This window comes from Heptranchias perlo, chromosome 11 (assembly GCF_035084215.1).
Source record: "Heptranchias perlo isolate sHepPer1 chromosome 11, sHepPer1.hap1, whole genome shotgun sequence".
NCBI classification, from domain to species: Eukaryota; Metazoa; Chordata; class Chondrichthyes; order Hexanchiformes; family Hexanchidae; genus Heptranchias; species Heptranchias perlo.
The window spans coordinates 44,719,601-44,737,780 of NC_090335.1; the positions used below are offsets into that span (position 1 = coordinate 44,719,601).

Consider the following 18,180-nt stretch of genomic DNA (forward strand, 5'->3'; position numbering starts at 1 on the left):
TAAAGCTTCCTGGATGACTAAAGATATAGAGATTAAAACGAAACAGAAAGAGGAGGCTTATGATAAATGTTGGGTTCATAATTCAGTTGAGAACCAAGCTGAATACAAAAAGTACAGAGGAGAACTGAAAAAGGAAACATGAGGGGCAAAGAGAATATGAGAATAGGGAACCCAAAAGTCTTTTATAAACATATAAATAGTAAAAGGGTAGTCAAAGGAAGAGTAGGCCGATTAGGGATCAAAAAGATCTTCTTCTGGAGGAGAGGACATTGCTGAGGTACTAAATGAATACTTCGCATCAGCCTTCACTAAAGAAGCGGGTTCTGCCAATGTTACAGTAAAGGAGGAGGTAGTAGAGAAATTGGATAGTATAAAAATAGATAAAGAGGAGGTACTTAAAAGGGTGGCAGTACTCAAAGTAGAAAAGTCACTCAGTCCGGATGGGATCCATCCTAGGTTGCTGAGGAAAGTAAGGGTGGAAATTGTGGAGGCTCAGGCCATAATCTTCCAATTCCCCTTAGATATGGGAGTGGTGCCAGAAGACTGGAGGATTGCAAATGTTACACCCCTGTTCAAAAAAGGGGAGAGGGATAAACCTGGCAATTACAGGCCAGTCAGCCTAACAACATTGGTGGGTAAATTTTTAGAGACATTAGTCCAGGACAAAATTATTGGCACTTGGAAAAACATGGGTTAATAAATGAAATCCAGCATGGAGTCGTTAAAAACAAATTGTGTTTGACTAACTTGATTGAGTTGTTGATGAAGTGATGGAGAGGGCTGATGAGGTTAGTGTGGTTGATGTTATATGGACTTTCAAAAGGCATTTGATAAATTACCACGTAATAGACATGTTAGCAAAATTGAAGCCCATGGGATTAAAGGCTGCGTGGATATGAAATTGGTTAAGGGACAAAAAGCAGAGAGTAGTGGTAAATGGTTATGATTCAGACTGGAGGGAAGTGTGCAGTGGTGTCCACCATGGCCCGGTGTTGGGACCACTGTTCTTTTTGATATATATTAATGACCTGGACTTGGGTATACAGGGTATAATTTCAAAGTTTGCAGATGACCTGAAACTCAGAAATGTAGTTAGCAGTGAGGAGGATAGTAACAGACTTCAGGAGGATATAGACAGATTGGTGAAATGGGCAGACACATGGCAGATGAAATTTAATGCAGAGAAGTGTGAAGTGATACATTTTGGTAGGAAGAATGAAGATTGGCAATACAAACTAAATGATACAATTTTAAAGGGGGTACGGGAACAGAGAGACCTGGGGTTGTACGTACACAAGTCTTTGAAGGTGGCAGGACAAGTTGAGGAGACTGTTGAAAAGGCATGTGGGATCCATGGCTTTTTAAATAAAGGCAGAGAGTATAAAAGCATGGAAGTTATGCTTAATCTTTATAAAACACTGGTTAGGTACTAGCTGGAGTGTTGTATCCAATTCTGGGCACCACACTTTAGGAAGGATGTCATGGCCTTAGAGAGATTGCAGAGGAGATTTTCTAGAACGGTACCAGGGATGAAAGACTTCAGTTATGTGGAGAGTCTAGAGAAACTGGGTTTTTTCTCCTTAAAGCAGAGAAAGTTAAGAAGAGATTTCATAGAGGTGTTCAAAATCATTAACGGTTCTGATAGAGTAAATAAGGAGAAACTGTTTCCATGGCAGAAGGGTCAGTAACCAGAGACACAGGTTTAAGGTAATTGCCAAAAGAATCAGAGAGGACATGAGGAAAACATTTTTATGCAGCGAGTTGTTCTGATCTGGAATGCACTGCCTGAAAGGATGGTGAAAGCAGATTCAATAGTAACTTTCAAAAGGGAATTGGATAAAAACTTGAAGTGGAAAAATTGGCAGGGCTAAGGGGAAAGAGCAGGGGACTCGGATTAATTGAGTGGCTCTTCCAAAGAGTCAGCACAGGCACGATGGGCTGAATGGCATCCTTCTGTGCTGTATCATTCTATGATTCTGCCTACCCCTGCCCCCACAGGAAACTGCCACACACTTCTCTTCAGGGCAGAGGCTAGGCATTATCATCACCTGGTGAAGAAACCACCACAGGTGCTCCACTGGCCCTGAAGAAATTCAAGACCCTTTTACAGCAGCATTTTTAGAATTTTTCTGTGTAGTGGTTCTCTGCAAATATTGGCACACTCCCGGGTCCAGCCAATCCTAACTTCAGATGGTGTCAACAACCCAAAAACTTGCAGAAAACTTGTCCTTTTGGTGTACAGAAACAGAAATAATATTGTAGAATGTCAATAATACAGAAAAATTAAGAAAACTAATTACCAGACTGACAGAAATCTAATGGCCTTAGGGACTCCTGGGATCCCCTCGAGGGTTCGGGTTGGGGAAGCCCAGTTTGAAAATCTGTTTTAAAGGAGAAAATTGTTTCCAAAATATCTACAGATTCTTAGTATTTCAAGAAGAGGTGTGGGATTGTCACTTACGTTCCTGTTGAAGGTGTTTCCAGGTAAGAGTGGTAAAGTCATGCTGCCGTTCAGTGCAGGAGCTGCTATGGAGTGTGAAGGAAGCTTTGTTTAGCTCCTCCGTTGCCTCGGTTACGGTGACGTCACGAAAACATCATCCAGCTCCAGATGTTCGTGCTGCTAGGATACGAACATCCCGCCATTAATAGAAGGGCATTTAGCAAAATCACTTTGTGCAACTCTTGTGCGGTGACCTCTCCACTCCAGCTTCACCTTCTTGCTTGAACTTTCGCGAATCTCATGTTTAAATCGAAATCTGTTGTTATATTATTTATTTGAATGTGTGTTTCGTCCGAAAAAGACGAAAAGAATTGAACGCCATCTTGAGAAGGTCAGTGTAGTCAGTTCGCAGGGACTGACGTCTCTTTACTCCCGACCTTCCAGTTAGGAGCAACAAGTTGCATTTGTATAGGGTCTTTAATGTAGAAAAATGTCCCGAAACCTAATCAGACAAAAAGGACTGTGAGCCAGAGAGGGAGGCAATAGGAGGGGTGAAAAAGGTGGGTTTTAAGCATGATCTTAAAGGAGGAGAGGGTGTTGGAGATGTTTGCAGACGGAATATCAGAGTGTAGGGCCTACACGGTGGGATAAAGGTAGTGGAGGATGCACAAGGCCAGAGTCGGTAGAATGCAGAATTCGGGGGGTGGGGTGTTATATCGTTGGTTACAGATATGGGGAGAGGCGAAATATTGGAAGGATTTAAACATGAGGATGAGAGTTTTAAATTGGAGGCACTAGGGAACTGTGAGCCAATGTACGTCAGCAAGGACAGGGGTGATGTATGAACTGGACCTGTTGTGGGATAGGATATAGGCAGCTGTGTTTTGGATGAGCTCAAGTTGGTGAAGGATGAGACACCAGCTAGGATTGCATTGGAATAGAGGAGTGTGGGTGTGAAAGAGGCAAAGATGAGTGTTTCAGCAGTCGTTAGACTAAGGCGGGATAAAGGCGGCCAATGTTGCAGACGTGAAACTAGGCAGTCTTTGTGATGAAGAGGTTATGGATCAGGAGTTCAGCTCGAGGTCAAATAGGACGCCGAGGTTGCGAACAGTCTGGTTCAACCTGAGATAGTGACGGGAAAGAGGAATGAATTGGTGGCCAGGTTACAGAGTTTCTGACGGGGCCGAAGATGATGTTTTTGGTCTTTTCAATGTTTAACTGACTGTTAGGAACATAGGATCAGGTGTATGCCGTTCAGTGCCTTGAGCTTGTTCCACCTTTCTGATAGATCGTGGCTGATGTGTACCTCAACTACATTTACCTGTCTTTTCCCCATATCCTTGCTACCCTTACATAAAAAAATCTATACCATCTATTGTAGCAATTCTCATTTTGATGTATTATTAGTACATATATGCAAGATAGAAAATCATAAATGCCAATCTACAAAATTAAGAGAAACTGACAAAACACCTTCAAAGGCTGACAACTGAAAAATAGCCCTGAATAAAGGCCTATGACCAAGACCACTGAATAAGTTAAATTATTTTTATTACATTGGATTTCAGGATTATTATTGGTGTTGTGGATCACATTCTTCATTTTGTTTTTTTACTTGTGAAAACTGAAACTCAATGGCCTCACCTATGACATACGAAAAGAATTAATTACAATGAGATTGCAGTGGCATATTACCTTATCATGATTTAGGCTGCAGCTAAACCCAATATTTCATTAATTATATTACATAGAGCAAAAAAAACCAATGCATTTCCACAACTTTTCCCTTCAATCTGAACCTGTGCTGAACTCAAATCTAATTCTATATTTGAGTTTACAGTGCATATTTCCATCACATTTCCCCATTACATATTTCCATTACATATAATCAGTATTTTCAGCCTTCACCCATCATAGCCCACACTCTGGAACTCCCGCCCCCATGCCATGTCACCTCCAGTGTAATTTTTGCAGTGATTTAGAAATATTTGAAAGGGGAAATGAGCTCTGGTAGTGTAACATTTATTTCCTAAAGGGAATTGGGGCAAGCCTCCCCGCTAGGAAAGTTTGAGTTCTGACAATTGCTGTATTTTTAAGGGTACTGTGATTCTTTTTCTTGGCTGCTTTTTCTGTTCTGCGATACAGCAAACTAGTAAATCAACTTCTAAAAGGCAACTCTCCAACTGAGATCAGGAACTCATGAAAAATTTCAAGTGCAAGATTGTCTATAAAGTTTTTTTTTCTATAAAGTTTATTAATAAAGTAGATGGTAATGGAAACAATACTTTCCTGTACTTCCTCCGCTACTTAAAAGGTCCAACAAGAAGGCAACATAACAGTGTGATAGCTGTTTTTTTAAAGAAAAAATCAGAATTGGATGGCATCAACTTTATGGCCTGAACTCCATTAGTGATAGACAAGGTTACCTCAAAGCTCATAATCATTTAGTTTTAGCTCTCTCAATAAAATTTTGATCAGGAAGGCAAAAGTACAGCCTGTAGCACATAACCAACAAACATAATGTTAATCTGTCAAGCTTGTCGAAGTCATAAATCTATCACCGAGATGAGGAGAAATTTCTTCAGAGGGTGGTGAACCTGTGGAATTCTCTACCACAGAAGGCAGTGGAGGTCAAGTCATTAGATGTATTCAAGAAGGAGATAGATATGTTTCTTAATGCTAAAGGGATCAGGGGATATGGGGAAAAAGCGGAACAGGGTACTGAGTTAGACGATCAGCCATGATCATTTTGAATGGCGGAGCAGGCCCAAAGATCCGAATGGCCTACTCTTTGCTTCTATTTTCTATGTTTCTATCCAGGCAATGAGCAACTGCAAAACAGCTCCCCTCCTAAAAAAATACAAATTATAAAAAAAGTTCTAAAAAAAATTTACCACTGCTTGGTGTTTTGGTTCTTTATATCCAGGAAATATTATTTTGTCTCTCTTCCTGTCTTCTACCTTCACTGACCATAAATTGTCAGTTTTCTTTTTCAAGGTTGTAAACACGCTAACAATTATTTAGCTAGGTGAGTAGCACATAATTAACTTTTCACTCATTGTATACTATTATTTGAATTGCACCAGGGAAACTAATCCTAAAAATGAATCCCCCCCCCCCACCACTGCCATGATCGCCGACCTACCCTCCTCCTGATTGCTGGGGACCATCCTCAAGGGAGATTGGAAAAAATTACCTGGAGGTGACAGGGCATGGGGGAGGGAGTTCCAGAGTGAGGGGTATGATGGGTGAAGGCTGAAAATACTGATTATAATATGTAATGGAAATATGTAATGGGACTATGCACTGTAAACTCAAATATAGAAATAGATTTGAGTTCAGCACTGGTTCAGATTGAAGGGAAAAGTCGTGGCAATATATTAATCAACTGAGATGCAACATAGTATTCAGGAAAATAAAGCTTGTACTTCTTTAAAAAATCTTAAATTAAGATTTTCCCACCATTTTTATTGAGTAGCAAGATCTCCCTATGGTTCAGTAGATAAATGCAACGTCCAATGTTATGCTAAACCATACAGACCAGGAAGGTGCCAAGTTCAGTCTAGGGCTGTGCTGTGTTAGTTGATCTAGTAATGAGAGATCTACAGCCCTAGGCTAGAAAATGGGAGGGAAAATCAGCAAGTTTCCCCACTCCCAATTACATGGGATTGGACACTGTTTTGAGGTCATCATGGATAAATACTGATATTGTTTGGATGGTACAAGAAAGTGACAGCACACTGTAGAACCAGACAGGAACACGTCACATTTGTTTTGGATGTGATGAGAGAGAAGAGGGGAAAGAAAATGGAGATAATTACAGAAGTGGAAAATAAATTGTTTTAATTAATTTTCACTCTTCTCTTCTCCCCCCCCCCCCCCCCCTCCTCTATCATGTTGGTTTGAATACACTATCATTGAACTTCCATTCTGATTACAGAGCCAGAAGCCCCAAGGTTTTTAAAAATCTTCTAAGTCTGCCATGGTGTCATCCTTTTAGCACTATTTGAACTACAGCTGCACAACTATGTTGTGCCACCAAAGCAGCATGACACAGGTTAGCTACAGTTTGGATAATACTCAATCTTGGCTGTTAAGTCGGGGGGGGGGCAACATGTTTCCCCCACCAGAGGGAAAGAAAAAAAGATACTGAGAGCAATTCATAATCACTGGTTAGTAAGGGCATTGCAAGAGTCATCAGAGCAGGCTAAGAAAGAACAAACTTCTGTTTATATAGTGCCTTTAATGTTCTCAGAATATCCCAAACTGTCTCACAAGCCAATGAATAATTTTTGAAATGTAGTCACTGTTGTTTTGTAGGCATATGCAGCAGCCAATTTTTTGCACAGCAAGCTCCCACAAACAAACAGATAAGTAAAGGTTAAACATTGGCCAGGACATTAGCAGAACTCCATACTCTTCTTTGAATAGTGCCATGGTATGTTTTGCATCTGCCTGGCCAGGTCAGGTAGAGGATATCTCGATTTAACATCTCATCCAAAGGGTAGCACCTCCAACAACGCAGCATTTTCCCCCAGTGCTGCATTGAAGTGTCAGGCCAGATTATGTGCTCAAGTCCTGAAGTGGAGCTTGAATTGATGACCTTCTGACTCAGCAGCAAGAGTGCTACCACTCTGAACCAAATTCTCTTCGTCTTTTTACTTTATCACATAAATCCACAAACCAGGTTGAGAGATATAACTCAGTCATATCCAACAAGTCCTGTTGCCAGTCTCTACATTGGCATTTGATTCCTCCCTGAGTTGCTGTTTTTGTTGTATCTTTGGAAAGACCACTTATTATTGTGCACAATACTACACAGGTTTTTAGACTAAATTCACAATTATCTTGCTATGATAATTTAATAGCTGAAAACAAAAATAAATAGAAGCCAAATATCACACTGTGCCCAAGGTTATGTAGTTAGAAAACTGTAACAATGGCTACTGTAATGTAACAACAATTGTTAGAATGAAATTGCTGATTTTATCGTTAGTAACAAAAGCTTGACTAGCACCAGACCTCAGCTAGAACTGTTCCTAAGTTAATGATTTCCTAAAGGTGGCCTCTCAAAACATTTATGGCTGATATAGGAAGGATACAAGTGTAAATATATTACTAAAATTATACTTTGATTTTAAAATCAATATCCTGTAAAATTTGAAGCAGTTTTTAATATATGTTCAGTCAATTGACTGAATTGCATGAATGTGGAGATATGACAGAGCCTCAGTCCCAATTGCAGCTAGACAATAATAAGCTCTTTATATATTCAGATCCATTTTCTAATAAATCTTATAGCATGTTTAATAAGTCTATACAACAGAAAATACAGCATTTACTTGGCTTGCTCTAGAGTTGCAAAGAGGTTTACAGCATAATAAGTATGGGTATAACAGGAGAAACTATACAAAACATTAAAAAAAAACTCAACTTAGAAAATTAAAGCCTTCCTTGACAATATAAATTATATCAAATTGATTCAATGAACCAAAACTAAAATTACAATTACAGGATAAATATTTTTCTCTTTTGTGTCCTTTTAATATTTAACTGTGCGCTAGAGATGAACTACCCAATGGGATTCTTAGTGGGCTGTTGACACTGATGTGCTAGTTTTGCTTGTACGGTGCTTTGGATTTTCAGGACCAAACTGCAGCTTTGTCTTCATTGTTGTCATTGTGTCTGTACAGCGTCAGAAATTCTTAGGAAGCCAGTCCTAATAAAAAGCCTCCAACAAAACCACTGGTCAGCACAATATTCTTCTTTACAAATTCAGCTGACTGGGGGGAGAAAATATTCAACAGTCAAGTGATGTGACTAAAAGTGGGAAATTTGCTTATAAATACATAATATTGCAACATTAACACAAATAAATAATTTTATGACAATATAACATTATTTGTTAAGTGATTTTATTTATTATGGTTGCATCACTAATAATTTTCACAGAAAGCATACACTGATTAGCATTTGAAGATAACCAAAGTTATAATATGTTTTGTAAATTTAAGTAGTCAATCCAGAGCTTGTGATTTAAAGAAACATTACCTTCACAGGTTTCAACCTTATTGGTCTAAAGAAGACACTCTTATTAAAGAATCTTATTCTTATACTTTGCTGCAAATTCCCTATAAAGATCTGAAATATGCATTGGTTCTGAAGGTTGGGAGTTGGTGGGGAGATTTTTGCATAAGTGAAATACTAAAATTACAGATGGATTGTATTAATTAAAAATAAAACAATAATTATAGTTAGAAAAAAATGTAGATTTGTACTTGAAAAGACATTGCAAGGAATGTTCCCTGTTACAACTGGTCAAAAATTGAAAGCAAACCAGATAATGAAATTTTACAGAATGTTTTTAACTACTAAAATGTTTGTGTATGGCAAAAATGGAAATTTCTCAGCCCAATGATGATTATTTTAAATCAAAGTTCTCAGACACACAAAAATGATTTTCAAGTGGCATAGTCTGTTACAGAATTAATGAACACCTGCCCCATGGAAATGACATTAAGGTTGCCATAGTTGGCAGTCCTGTTTTTGAATCAACTGATTAGCTTTTGAGTGGACTGTTGGGAAATTTCTTTCTCAGTGCAGTTTTTTTTCCTTGCCATTGACTCTTTGCTGGCTAGTTCTATGGGTGCTGGTCCCTCTCCAGCACCTCGGCCAAATGGCCATTCTTCGGACATGAGTCTAGACAGTGAGCAGCAATGGCAATGCTTAAAAAGGGCCATTCATCAGCCTTGAGCCTTGTCATTTGTTTAAAGTGGTTACTCAGACCCCCACCTTTCATTACTTTTGACCAGCTTTTGCCCTCATTTATTGGAGTATTGGAGGTTGTTCCCCTAGTAGTATTCCATCATAGTAGGAGGGGAAGAGAGAGAGAGAGAATGCATAATAACTATATAATTGTTTTTTAAATTTTAGATCACCATAACAATAGATGAGCTACCACTGGGGAATAACGTTTATAAAGAAAGTATGTTAAAACTGTGTTCTTCAGCAAAAGCTCATTTGCTGTTACTGTGATTGTGGTTTATTGTTTCATCCTCCTTGATGTTTCTTCTATCTTTGGTACCAAAAATCCCATCCTTCTCCAACATCTCTCCTCTGCAGCCCAACTTCATGGCACTACTCTATCCTGGTTCCACTCAGTAGCAATGAAGACATTGCATTTTTCATGCCTGCATGGTCATCTCCAGTCTACCAGAAGGCTCCATCCTTGGTCCCTTTCTCTTCATTATTTACATAGTACCTATCAGTGATATCTTCCAGAAGTACAGGATGAACTTCCACATGTATGCCAATGAGATCAACTTTACCTTTCCACCTTCCTCAACGCCGAAGCTGTTGCTACCCTTCACACCTGACCCAGTAAGCAGATGAGTCTAAATATTCTCCCCAAGATGTCAAAACTGAACCTATTCTCTTCAGTTCCCAACAACACCTACATGCCTCTGGCCTTGACTCCAACAACATCCTTGGCTGGCACTTCAGGCTCAACTGAGACACATTCTGAAGACAGCTTAGCTTCCTTCCCCACATCTAACCCATTACAAAGTCCACGTTCTATGACCTCCCTAATATTGCCCTTCTCTCCATTTTCTACTGCCATAACTCTAATCCATGTGTTTATCACCCCAGGCTTGAATTTTCTAATGCTCTCCCATCTGCCCCCATCCTCCACAAATTACAACTTATACAGAACATCACAGCCTATGTCCTCAATTGTACAGTACACTACACTTCTATCCATAGGAACATGAGTAGGCCATTCAGCCCCTCGTGCCTGCTCCGCCATTTGATAAGATCATGGCTGATCTGTGATCTAACTCCATATACCTGCCTTTGGCCCATATCCCTTAATACCTTTAGTTGCCAAAAATCTATCTATCTCAGATTTAAATTTAGCAATTGAGCTAGTATCAATTGCCGTTTGCGGAAGAGAGTTCCAAACTTCTACCACCCTTTGTGTGTAGAAATGTTTTCTAATCTCGCTCCTGAAAGGTCTGGCTCTAATTTTTAGACTGTGCCCCCTACTCCTAAAATCCCCAACCAGCGGAAATAGTTTCTCTCTATCCACCCTATCTGTTCCCCTTAATATCTTATAAACTTCGATCAGATCACCCCTTAACCCTCTAAACTCTAGAGAATACAACCCCAATTTGTGTAATCTCTCTTGATTAACCCTTGAAGTCCGGGTATCATTCTAGTAAACCTACGCTGCACTCCCTCCAAGGCCAATATGTCCTTCCGAAGGTGTGGTGCCCAGAACTGCTCACAGTACTCCAGGTGCAGTCTAACCAGGGTTTTGTATAGCTGCAGCATAACTTCTGCCCCCTTGTACTCTAGTCCTCTAGATATAAGGGCCAGCAATCCATTAGCCTTCTTGATTATTTTCTGCACCTGTTCATGACACTTCAATGATCTATGTGCCTGAACCCCTAAGTCCCTTTGGACATCCACTGTTTTTAACTTTTTACCATTTAGAAAGTACTCTGTACTATCCTTTTTTGATCCAAAGTGGATGACCTCACATTTGTCTACATTGAATTCCATTTGCCAAAGTTTTGCCCATTCACCTAATCTATCAATATCGCTTTGTAATTTCATGTTTTCATCTACACTGCTTACAATGCCACCAATCTTTGTGTCATCGGCAAACTTAGATATGAGACTTTCTATGCCTTCATCTAAGTCGTTAATAAATATTGTGAATAATTGAGGCCCCAAGACAGATCCCTCCGGGACTCCACTAGTCACATCCTGCCAATGTGACATTATCCCTACTCTGTCGCCTTTCGCTCAGCCAACTTCCTAACCAAGTCCGTACTTTTCCCTCGATTCCATGGGCTTCTATCTTAGCTAACAGTCTCTTATGTGGGACCTTATGGAAGTCCATATAAATAACATCCATTGACATTCCCCTGTCCACTACTTTAGTCACCTCTTCAAAAAATTCAATCAGGTTTGTTAGGCATGACCTACCTTTCACAAATCCATGCTGGCTCTCTCTGATTAACTGAAAATTCTCGAGGTGTTCAGTCACCCTATCCTTAATTATAGACTCCAGTATTTTCCCCACAACAGATGTTAGGCTAACTGGTCTATAATTCCCTGGTTTCCCTCTCTCTCCTCTCTTAAAAAGCGGAGTGACGTGCAATTTTCCAATCTAGAGGGACAGTTCCTGAATCTAGAGAACTTTGAAAGATTATAGTTAGGGCATCCGCAATGCGCTCACCTACTTCCTTTAAAACCCTGGGATGGAAACCATCTGGTCCTGGGGATTTGTCACTCTTTAGTGCTATTATTTCCTTCATTTCTGTTGCTTTACTGATGTTAATTTTATCGAGTCCCTGTCCCCGATTCAATATAAGTTTTCTTGGGATTTCCGGCATGCTGTCCTCTTTTTCGACTGTAAATACTGATGCAAAGTAATTGTTCAACATGTCCGCCATTTCCCCATTGTCAATGACAATATCCCCACTTTCAGTTTTTAAGGGGCCAACACTGCTCCTGACCCACCCTCTTTTTCCTAATATAACTATAAAAGTTCTTCATATTGGTTTTGATATCCCTTGCGAGTTTTTTTTCATACTCTCTTTTTGTAGCTCTTACTATCTGTTTTGTGACCCTTTGTTGATCTTTGTATCTTTCCCATTCGCCAGGATCTGTGCCATTTTTTGCCTTCTTGTATGCCCTTTCCTTATGTCTTATACTGGCCCTTACCTCTTTAGTTGTCCATGGCTGTTTTTTTTTTGCAAGTAGAGTTCTTGCCCCTCAGGGGTATAAACCGATTCTGTACCACGTTAAATGTTTCTTTAAACATTTCCCACTGATCATCAGTCGTTTTACCCATTAACAGATTTGCCCAGTTTACCGTGGACAGTCTCTGTCTCATCCCATTGAAGTCGGCCTTAACCAAGTCTAGAATCTTAGCAGCTGATTCACTTTTTTTCCTTTCAAACACTACATTGAACTCGATCATGTTATGATCACTATTGGATAGATGTTCACGCACAGTTAAGCCGTTAACTAAATCTGGTTCATTACTCATTACTAAATCTAGTATGGCTTGCCTCCTTGTTGCCTCTAGGACATACTGCTGTAGAAAACTATCCCGGACACACTCAAGAAATTCGCTACCTTTCTGACAGTTGCTAGTCTGCTTTTCCCAATCTATGTGAAGGTTAAAGTCCCCCATTAAGACCACTATGCCTTTCTTACACGCTTGTCTAATCTCTGCATTTATACAATCTAGCACTTCAGAGCTGCTGCCAGGGCTCCTATATACAACTCCCACTATAGTCTTGGATCCTTTCCTATTTCTCAATTCAACCCATAAGGTCTCTGTTGGCTGCTTACCTCTCGTTATATTCCCCCTTTATCATTAAAGTGATTTCATCTCTAATCATTAAGGCTACTCCTCCCCCTCTTCTATTTTCCCTATCTCTCCTGTAGATCTTTTAACCTGGTATATTTAATTCCCAATCCTGGCCATCCTGCAACCATGTCTCCGTAATAGCTATCATGTCATACCCTCCAATTTAAATTTGAACCTGTAGTTCATTTAATTTATTCCTTATACTCCGTGCATTTGTACATAGAACTCTTAGTTGGGCCACACACCCTAGCCTGACCTTCAGCTTTGATGCTGGGTTAATCGCCTTACGCCTTCTAGTTTTTACTTTATCTGTAGTGCGTAAAGTACACTTTCTTTCCTCTGCTCTATGCTTTTCCCTTTCACTTGTTCTTGAACAACTGTTTGTACTATTTGTATTGTAAATTTCCCCTGGGTCTTCCCCTCTCTTGCTGCTCTCAACTTTACTCCCTTCTGACTCCCCGCTCAGGTTCCCATCCCCCTGCCACTCTAGTTTATACCTTCCCGAACAGCACTAGCAAACACCCCCGCGAGGACAATGGTCCCGGTCCTGCTCGGGTGTAACCCGTCCCCGCGTGTACAGTCCCACCTTCCCCAGAACCGGTCCCAATGTCCCAGGAATCTAAATCCCTCCCACCTACACCATCCCTGCAGCCATGCATTGATCCGGTCTATTCTCCTGTTCCTATACTCACTAGCACTATCCTGTTCTTATCAAGCTCTATTGTGCCCCAGTGAATTAATTTCAAGATTCTTGTCCTCACTTTCAAATCAATTTACATGCTCATCTCACCCTACCAGAATAAAATCCTCCAGCCATGTCACTTCCTCTACCACCAGATAGGAGCAGTAAGGCCTGGAACAGAAGCTTGGAGAGCTCAGCTAAGCAGACTATGTTCTTTCTTGGCAACAGGAATACTATTGTTTTGCCTCATTTTAACGGATAGTGGGCTATTCAACCCTGGGGAAAATCACAGCCAAGCTTGATCCTGTGCGCACACTACACAACTTCCAAAGGGTTGTTGACAGCGGATCAGAAATGGGAACCATAGCTGATTGTTTTCCTCTCTAAACCAGGTGTGACAGACCTAGAAGATCCATCCTGTTTTAGATGACAAGAATTTTTAGATTATATATAGGAATATGTAGCTACTGCCAGTACTGTACACATTTTACAATGTCTTCTGTGACTGCTTTCTGGGAAAAATACACAACTTTTCATTGTATGTAAATATCTGCTTCAAAGTAGGATTACTCACCTCTGTTTATGCTGATTCCTTTAACAAATGTTAAAGAACAAAGGCTATCAATTGTTTATATTTAGACGACTGCATTTGCAATGATAGGCCTCTGTAATAGCTATCCTAAAATCTACTTGAGTGACAGCTTTGATTAATTGTGAAATATCCTTTTTAATCTTCCTTTATGCAAATATGGACACCAAAATCAAAAGCGATCTATCTAATTAGGTCCCATGTTCTCCAGTTTTTCTATTTCACTGTTCTGCTATTAAAGCTGGAAGCAAATGAAGGATGCTGTGGGTTCAGCTTTCCATCACAGATGCATAGTTCAAAGTTTTGAAGAGGACTGCAAAGAATTTATTTTTTATGCTACTGGGACAGTGAAAAGTTATATGAAGTACTGTAATCCACCTAATGATCTTCTCGTGCTTAATCTCAATTTTTAATAAACATAAATTAGTAGTTTTGGTCTGAGCTAGTGACCTGCCAACATGGCATTTTCTATCAGAGGGATTATGAGTATAAGGTGGTATTTTGCACTATTTTCAGCACAAGTCACAATAGTAAACGGGTTCATTGTTCACCCAGAGGCCTGTTATCCTAGCTACTTCACACACAAAGTCAAGTTTCAGTTCATAGGAAGCACCTACTTTCCTGTGGAAGATAGGTTTTTTATTAAACATAAATGAAATTTATACAGACAGTCCCTTAAACGTTAAGTAAATTTTAGCACTCCTACCACAACTGAAAACATCTAACTCAGCACATTTCAGTCATTGAACCTGGCACCTTTCTATTTTATATGACTCAGCTATTCATTTCTGCAAACCCCTATACTGCTGAGCTCTTAATTTTAATTACATTGGTCTAGGTAGGCTCTAGCCCTGTTACTCTGTAAATTTTCTGCTTGGCATTGTATTTCTTTTTCTAGTTTCTCAATTGTTAATTTTCTTGTGCTATATTGTCCTTGTTTTGCACCAATTATATCGAGAATCTACATTTAATTATTCTATGGTACATTTTGTTCTTTAACCATTTTTGCTCACGACTGTTTCCCCCAATTACTTTATCATCACAGCTGTATTTGGGGGGTGGGGGGAGGAGGAAAATAGTGACTTATGTTTTTGAGATATTTCAGCTACTGTATTTTGGATTATCCTTAAAGATGTGTTCTGAGGTCCTCAGAGACTTGAGAGTACCTTCACAAGCCTTATCTCTGGGGTAAGTTATGCTAATATGCTTAGGATTATGTACAGAGAACTTTTCTTTCTCAGGAGGACATAGACAGACTGGTGAAATGGGCAGACACATGGCAGATGAAATTTAACGCAGGGAAGTGTGAAGTGATATATTTTAGTAGGGAGAATGAGGAGAGGCAATATATACTAAATGGTATAATTTTGAAGGGAGTGGAGGAACAGAGACACCTGGGGGTGCATGTACACAAATCTTTGAAGGTGGTAGGACAAGTTGAGAAGGCTGTTAAAAAGCATATGGGATCCTTGGCTTTATTAATAGAGGCAGAGTACAAAAGCAAGGAAGGTTTGCTAAACCTTTATAAAACACTGGTTAGACCTCAGCTGGAGTAAAGTGTTCAATTCTGAGTACCACACTTTAGGAAGGATGTCATGGCCTTAGAGAGGGTGCAGAAGAGGTTTAATAGAATGGTACCAGGGATGAGGGACTTCAGTTATGTGGAGAGACTGGAGAAGTTGGAGTTGTTCTCCTTAGAACAGAGAAGGTTAATGGGAGTTTTAATAGGTGTTCAAAATCATGAACAGTTTTGATAGAGTAAATAAGGAGAAACTGTTTCCAGCGGCAGAAGGGTCAGTAACCAGGGAACACAGATTTAAGGTCATCGGCAAAAGAGCCAGATGCGACATGAGGAAACATTCTTTTACGCAGCAAGTTGTAATGATCTGGAATGCACTGCCTGAAAGAGTGGTGGAAGCAGATTCAATAGTAACTTTCAAAAAGGAATTGGATAAATACTTGAAGGGAAAAAATTCATAGGGCTCAGGGGAAAGAGCAGGGGAATGGGACTAATTGGACAGTTCTTTCATGGAGCTAGCACAGACACTATGGGCCGAATGGCCTCCTCCTATGCTGTACCTTACTATGATACTAAATCTATTCTGTGCCTCCAAAGGATCTTTTTCACTTCTTCAAAAAGCAACAGAGCATCACATCAGACCTCATTTCAGACTTTTAACTATTAAGCAAATTTACTGAATATTTGAACAAGTTAACAAACAGTAATGCACATACTTATAGTAGTTTTCCATATCTATGCTAAACTATTATTTTATAGTTAATCTTTATATATGCAATTGTAAACAATTTTACAACACCAAGTTATAGTCCAGCAATTTTATTTTAAATTCACTTATATATGCTTATATATTCACTTATTTTAAATTCACTTAAATTTATATGTGCAGTTATTCTTATAGCCTTACCAACTGCAGGACCTATGTCTCAAAGAGCTAAACAGATTCAATGATTTGAACAATCTCCACTCTTAAATATTTAACCAATTGTTAAGCATGTGCCTTTAAGAGTGGATTTACCATATTTGGATAGAAAATTTCGAATACATAATTATGCTAACTTTTTGTTCTGATTGTTGATTTAATTTAGAACAAGAATTTATTTTAAGAGTACTTCTTGTAAAAAGGATTACTAAGGACCTACGTCTGGATGTTTCTTTGGTGTGGTACTAAACCTTACTAATCAAAAAAGTATCAGGTTTGATTCCTGGTCTGTGCCGAGTTTGCTGGCTTCAGTTGGGAAGGTGGTGGGGGAGCTACAAATGGGGGAAGGCTATGGGTTCAAACCCTGGTCTTTGCAAGTTTGAAACGATGATATGATGATGGGGGAAACAAATAAATCAGCCAGGGCTGCTGCTTCTGATCACTATCCTATTGGAATGTACATGTGAACATCAGTTGAAGACAGGTTTGGATCCAGCTGTGATCTCCCCCACACCAGTTTAACAATACACCAACACTAATTAACTAGCCACATGCATGAAGGATGGACATTTGGATGAGGTACTGAAGGTCTGCCAACACCTGTGGAACTGTACCTTGCATAAGTCTGGAACTTATGGAGAGGATGGAAGAAAATTTTGAGTGGGGGGGGGGAAATAACACAGCCAAAACTGAAAATACTGTACTTGAAAGAGAGATTATTTCAGCTGCACTTCTCTCACCTCTTCAATAAAGGTATTGATTTCAGGAGCAGCTTTATTTGCTTTCTTTCTCAACTGTCGTTTGGCTTTATTTACATCTTTTTCAACTCTTTTCCAATCCACTTTAATATAGCCACTGTGATTTGCAACCTGAGGAAAAATATGAATTAATGAGTAAAGGTAAGTTAAATATTCCTTGAGTACCTAATATATTTAAATAAGTTCTATAGGTTGCACAACTGGCTTGCTACAGTGAGACAGTCAGCATTCGGATCCACTCGGATATTGGCATTCTCATTTCCTCTAGAACTATTGTCATACTAAAGCGGCAAATCACTATAAAAAAGGTCAATTTGATAGCTCCTGATTAAGTCAATTATTTCAATAAAAATTCCAGATGCATGGAGCTTTTTTGTGCGTTTTTCAAATTAAATAAGATTTCTAGATAAAAATATGAACATTAAATTCTTACAGATTTTCCACTGAAGGCAAAAATTTACAATGGCTTTTACCAACTTGCAAATTTCCAGTTGCCCAAGTTATGACTGACTTTAAAAACAAATGCATCTAAAGAATTATGTATAGAATTGTGCAATTTAGCTCATATTTATAGGATTCCAAAAAAGATAGTTTTTGTTTGCTGTTACAACTCAAATTGTACTGGAACATGGCACACAGTAAACATGCAACAAACAGCATTTAGTTCAAATAAACATGAAGCACATCCAGAATTTTAGCTAGTCACAAATTAATAGAATTAAAGTTCTCAAGTTTTTGTTAATAAAATAATGAAAATATATTTTCTCTGTTTTTATTACAACATTTTAGCAATTGTTACCATTCTCAAGACATAGAGCAAAAACATAAGATTTTTTAGGAATGTAAAACTGTAGGAAAAAGTCATTAGATCAACTCAACC

At 39.2% G+C, this 18,180-nt stretch overlaps 2 protein-coding genes across 2 annotated transcripts in view; both read right to left on the bottom strand.

Moving 5' to 3' along the window:
• efhc2 (EF-hand domain (C-terminal) containing 2) overlaps positions 1-2,528 on the bottom strand; it is a 105,657-nt gene extending 103,129 nt beyond the window's left edge. The window contains exon 1 of the mRNA XM_067992322.1: positions 2,462-2,528. Coding sequence (XP_067848423.1) covers positions 2,462-2,503 — 42 coding nt within the window. The 5' untranslated portion in view covers positions 2,504-2,528. The remainder of the gene's footprint in view (positions 1-2,461) is intronic.
• A 4,135-nt stretch (positions 2,529-6,663) lies between these two features.
• fundc1 (FUN14 domain containing 1) overlaps positions 6,664-18,180 on the bottom strand; it is a 28,873-nt gene continuing 17,356 nt past the window's right edge. Inside the window, exons 4-5 of the mRNA XM_067992900.1 lie at positions 17,283-17,411; positions 6,664-8,223 (exon numbers count right to left, since the gene is read on the bottom strand). Coding sequence (XP_067849001.1) covers positions 8,146-8,223; positions 17,283-17,411 — 207 coding nt within the window. The 3' untranslated portion in view covers positions 6,664-8,145. The remainder of the gene's footprint in view (positions 8,224-17,282; positions 17,412-18,180) is intronic.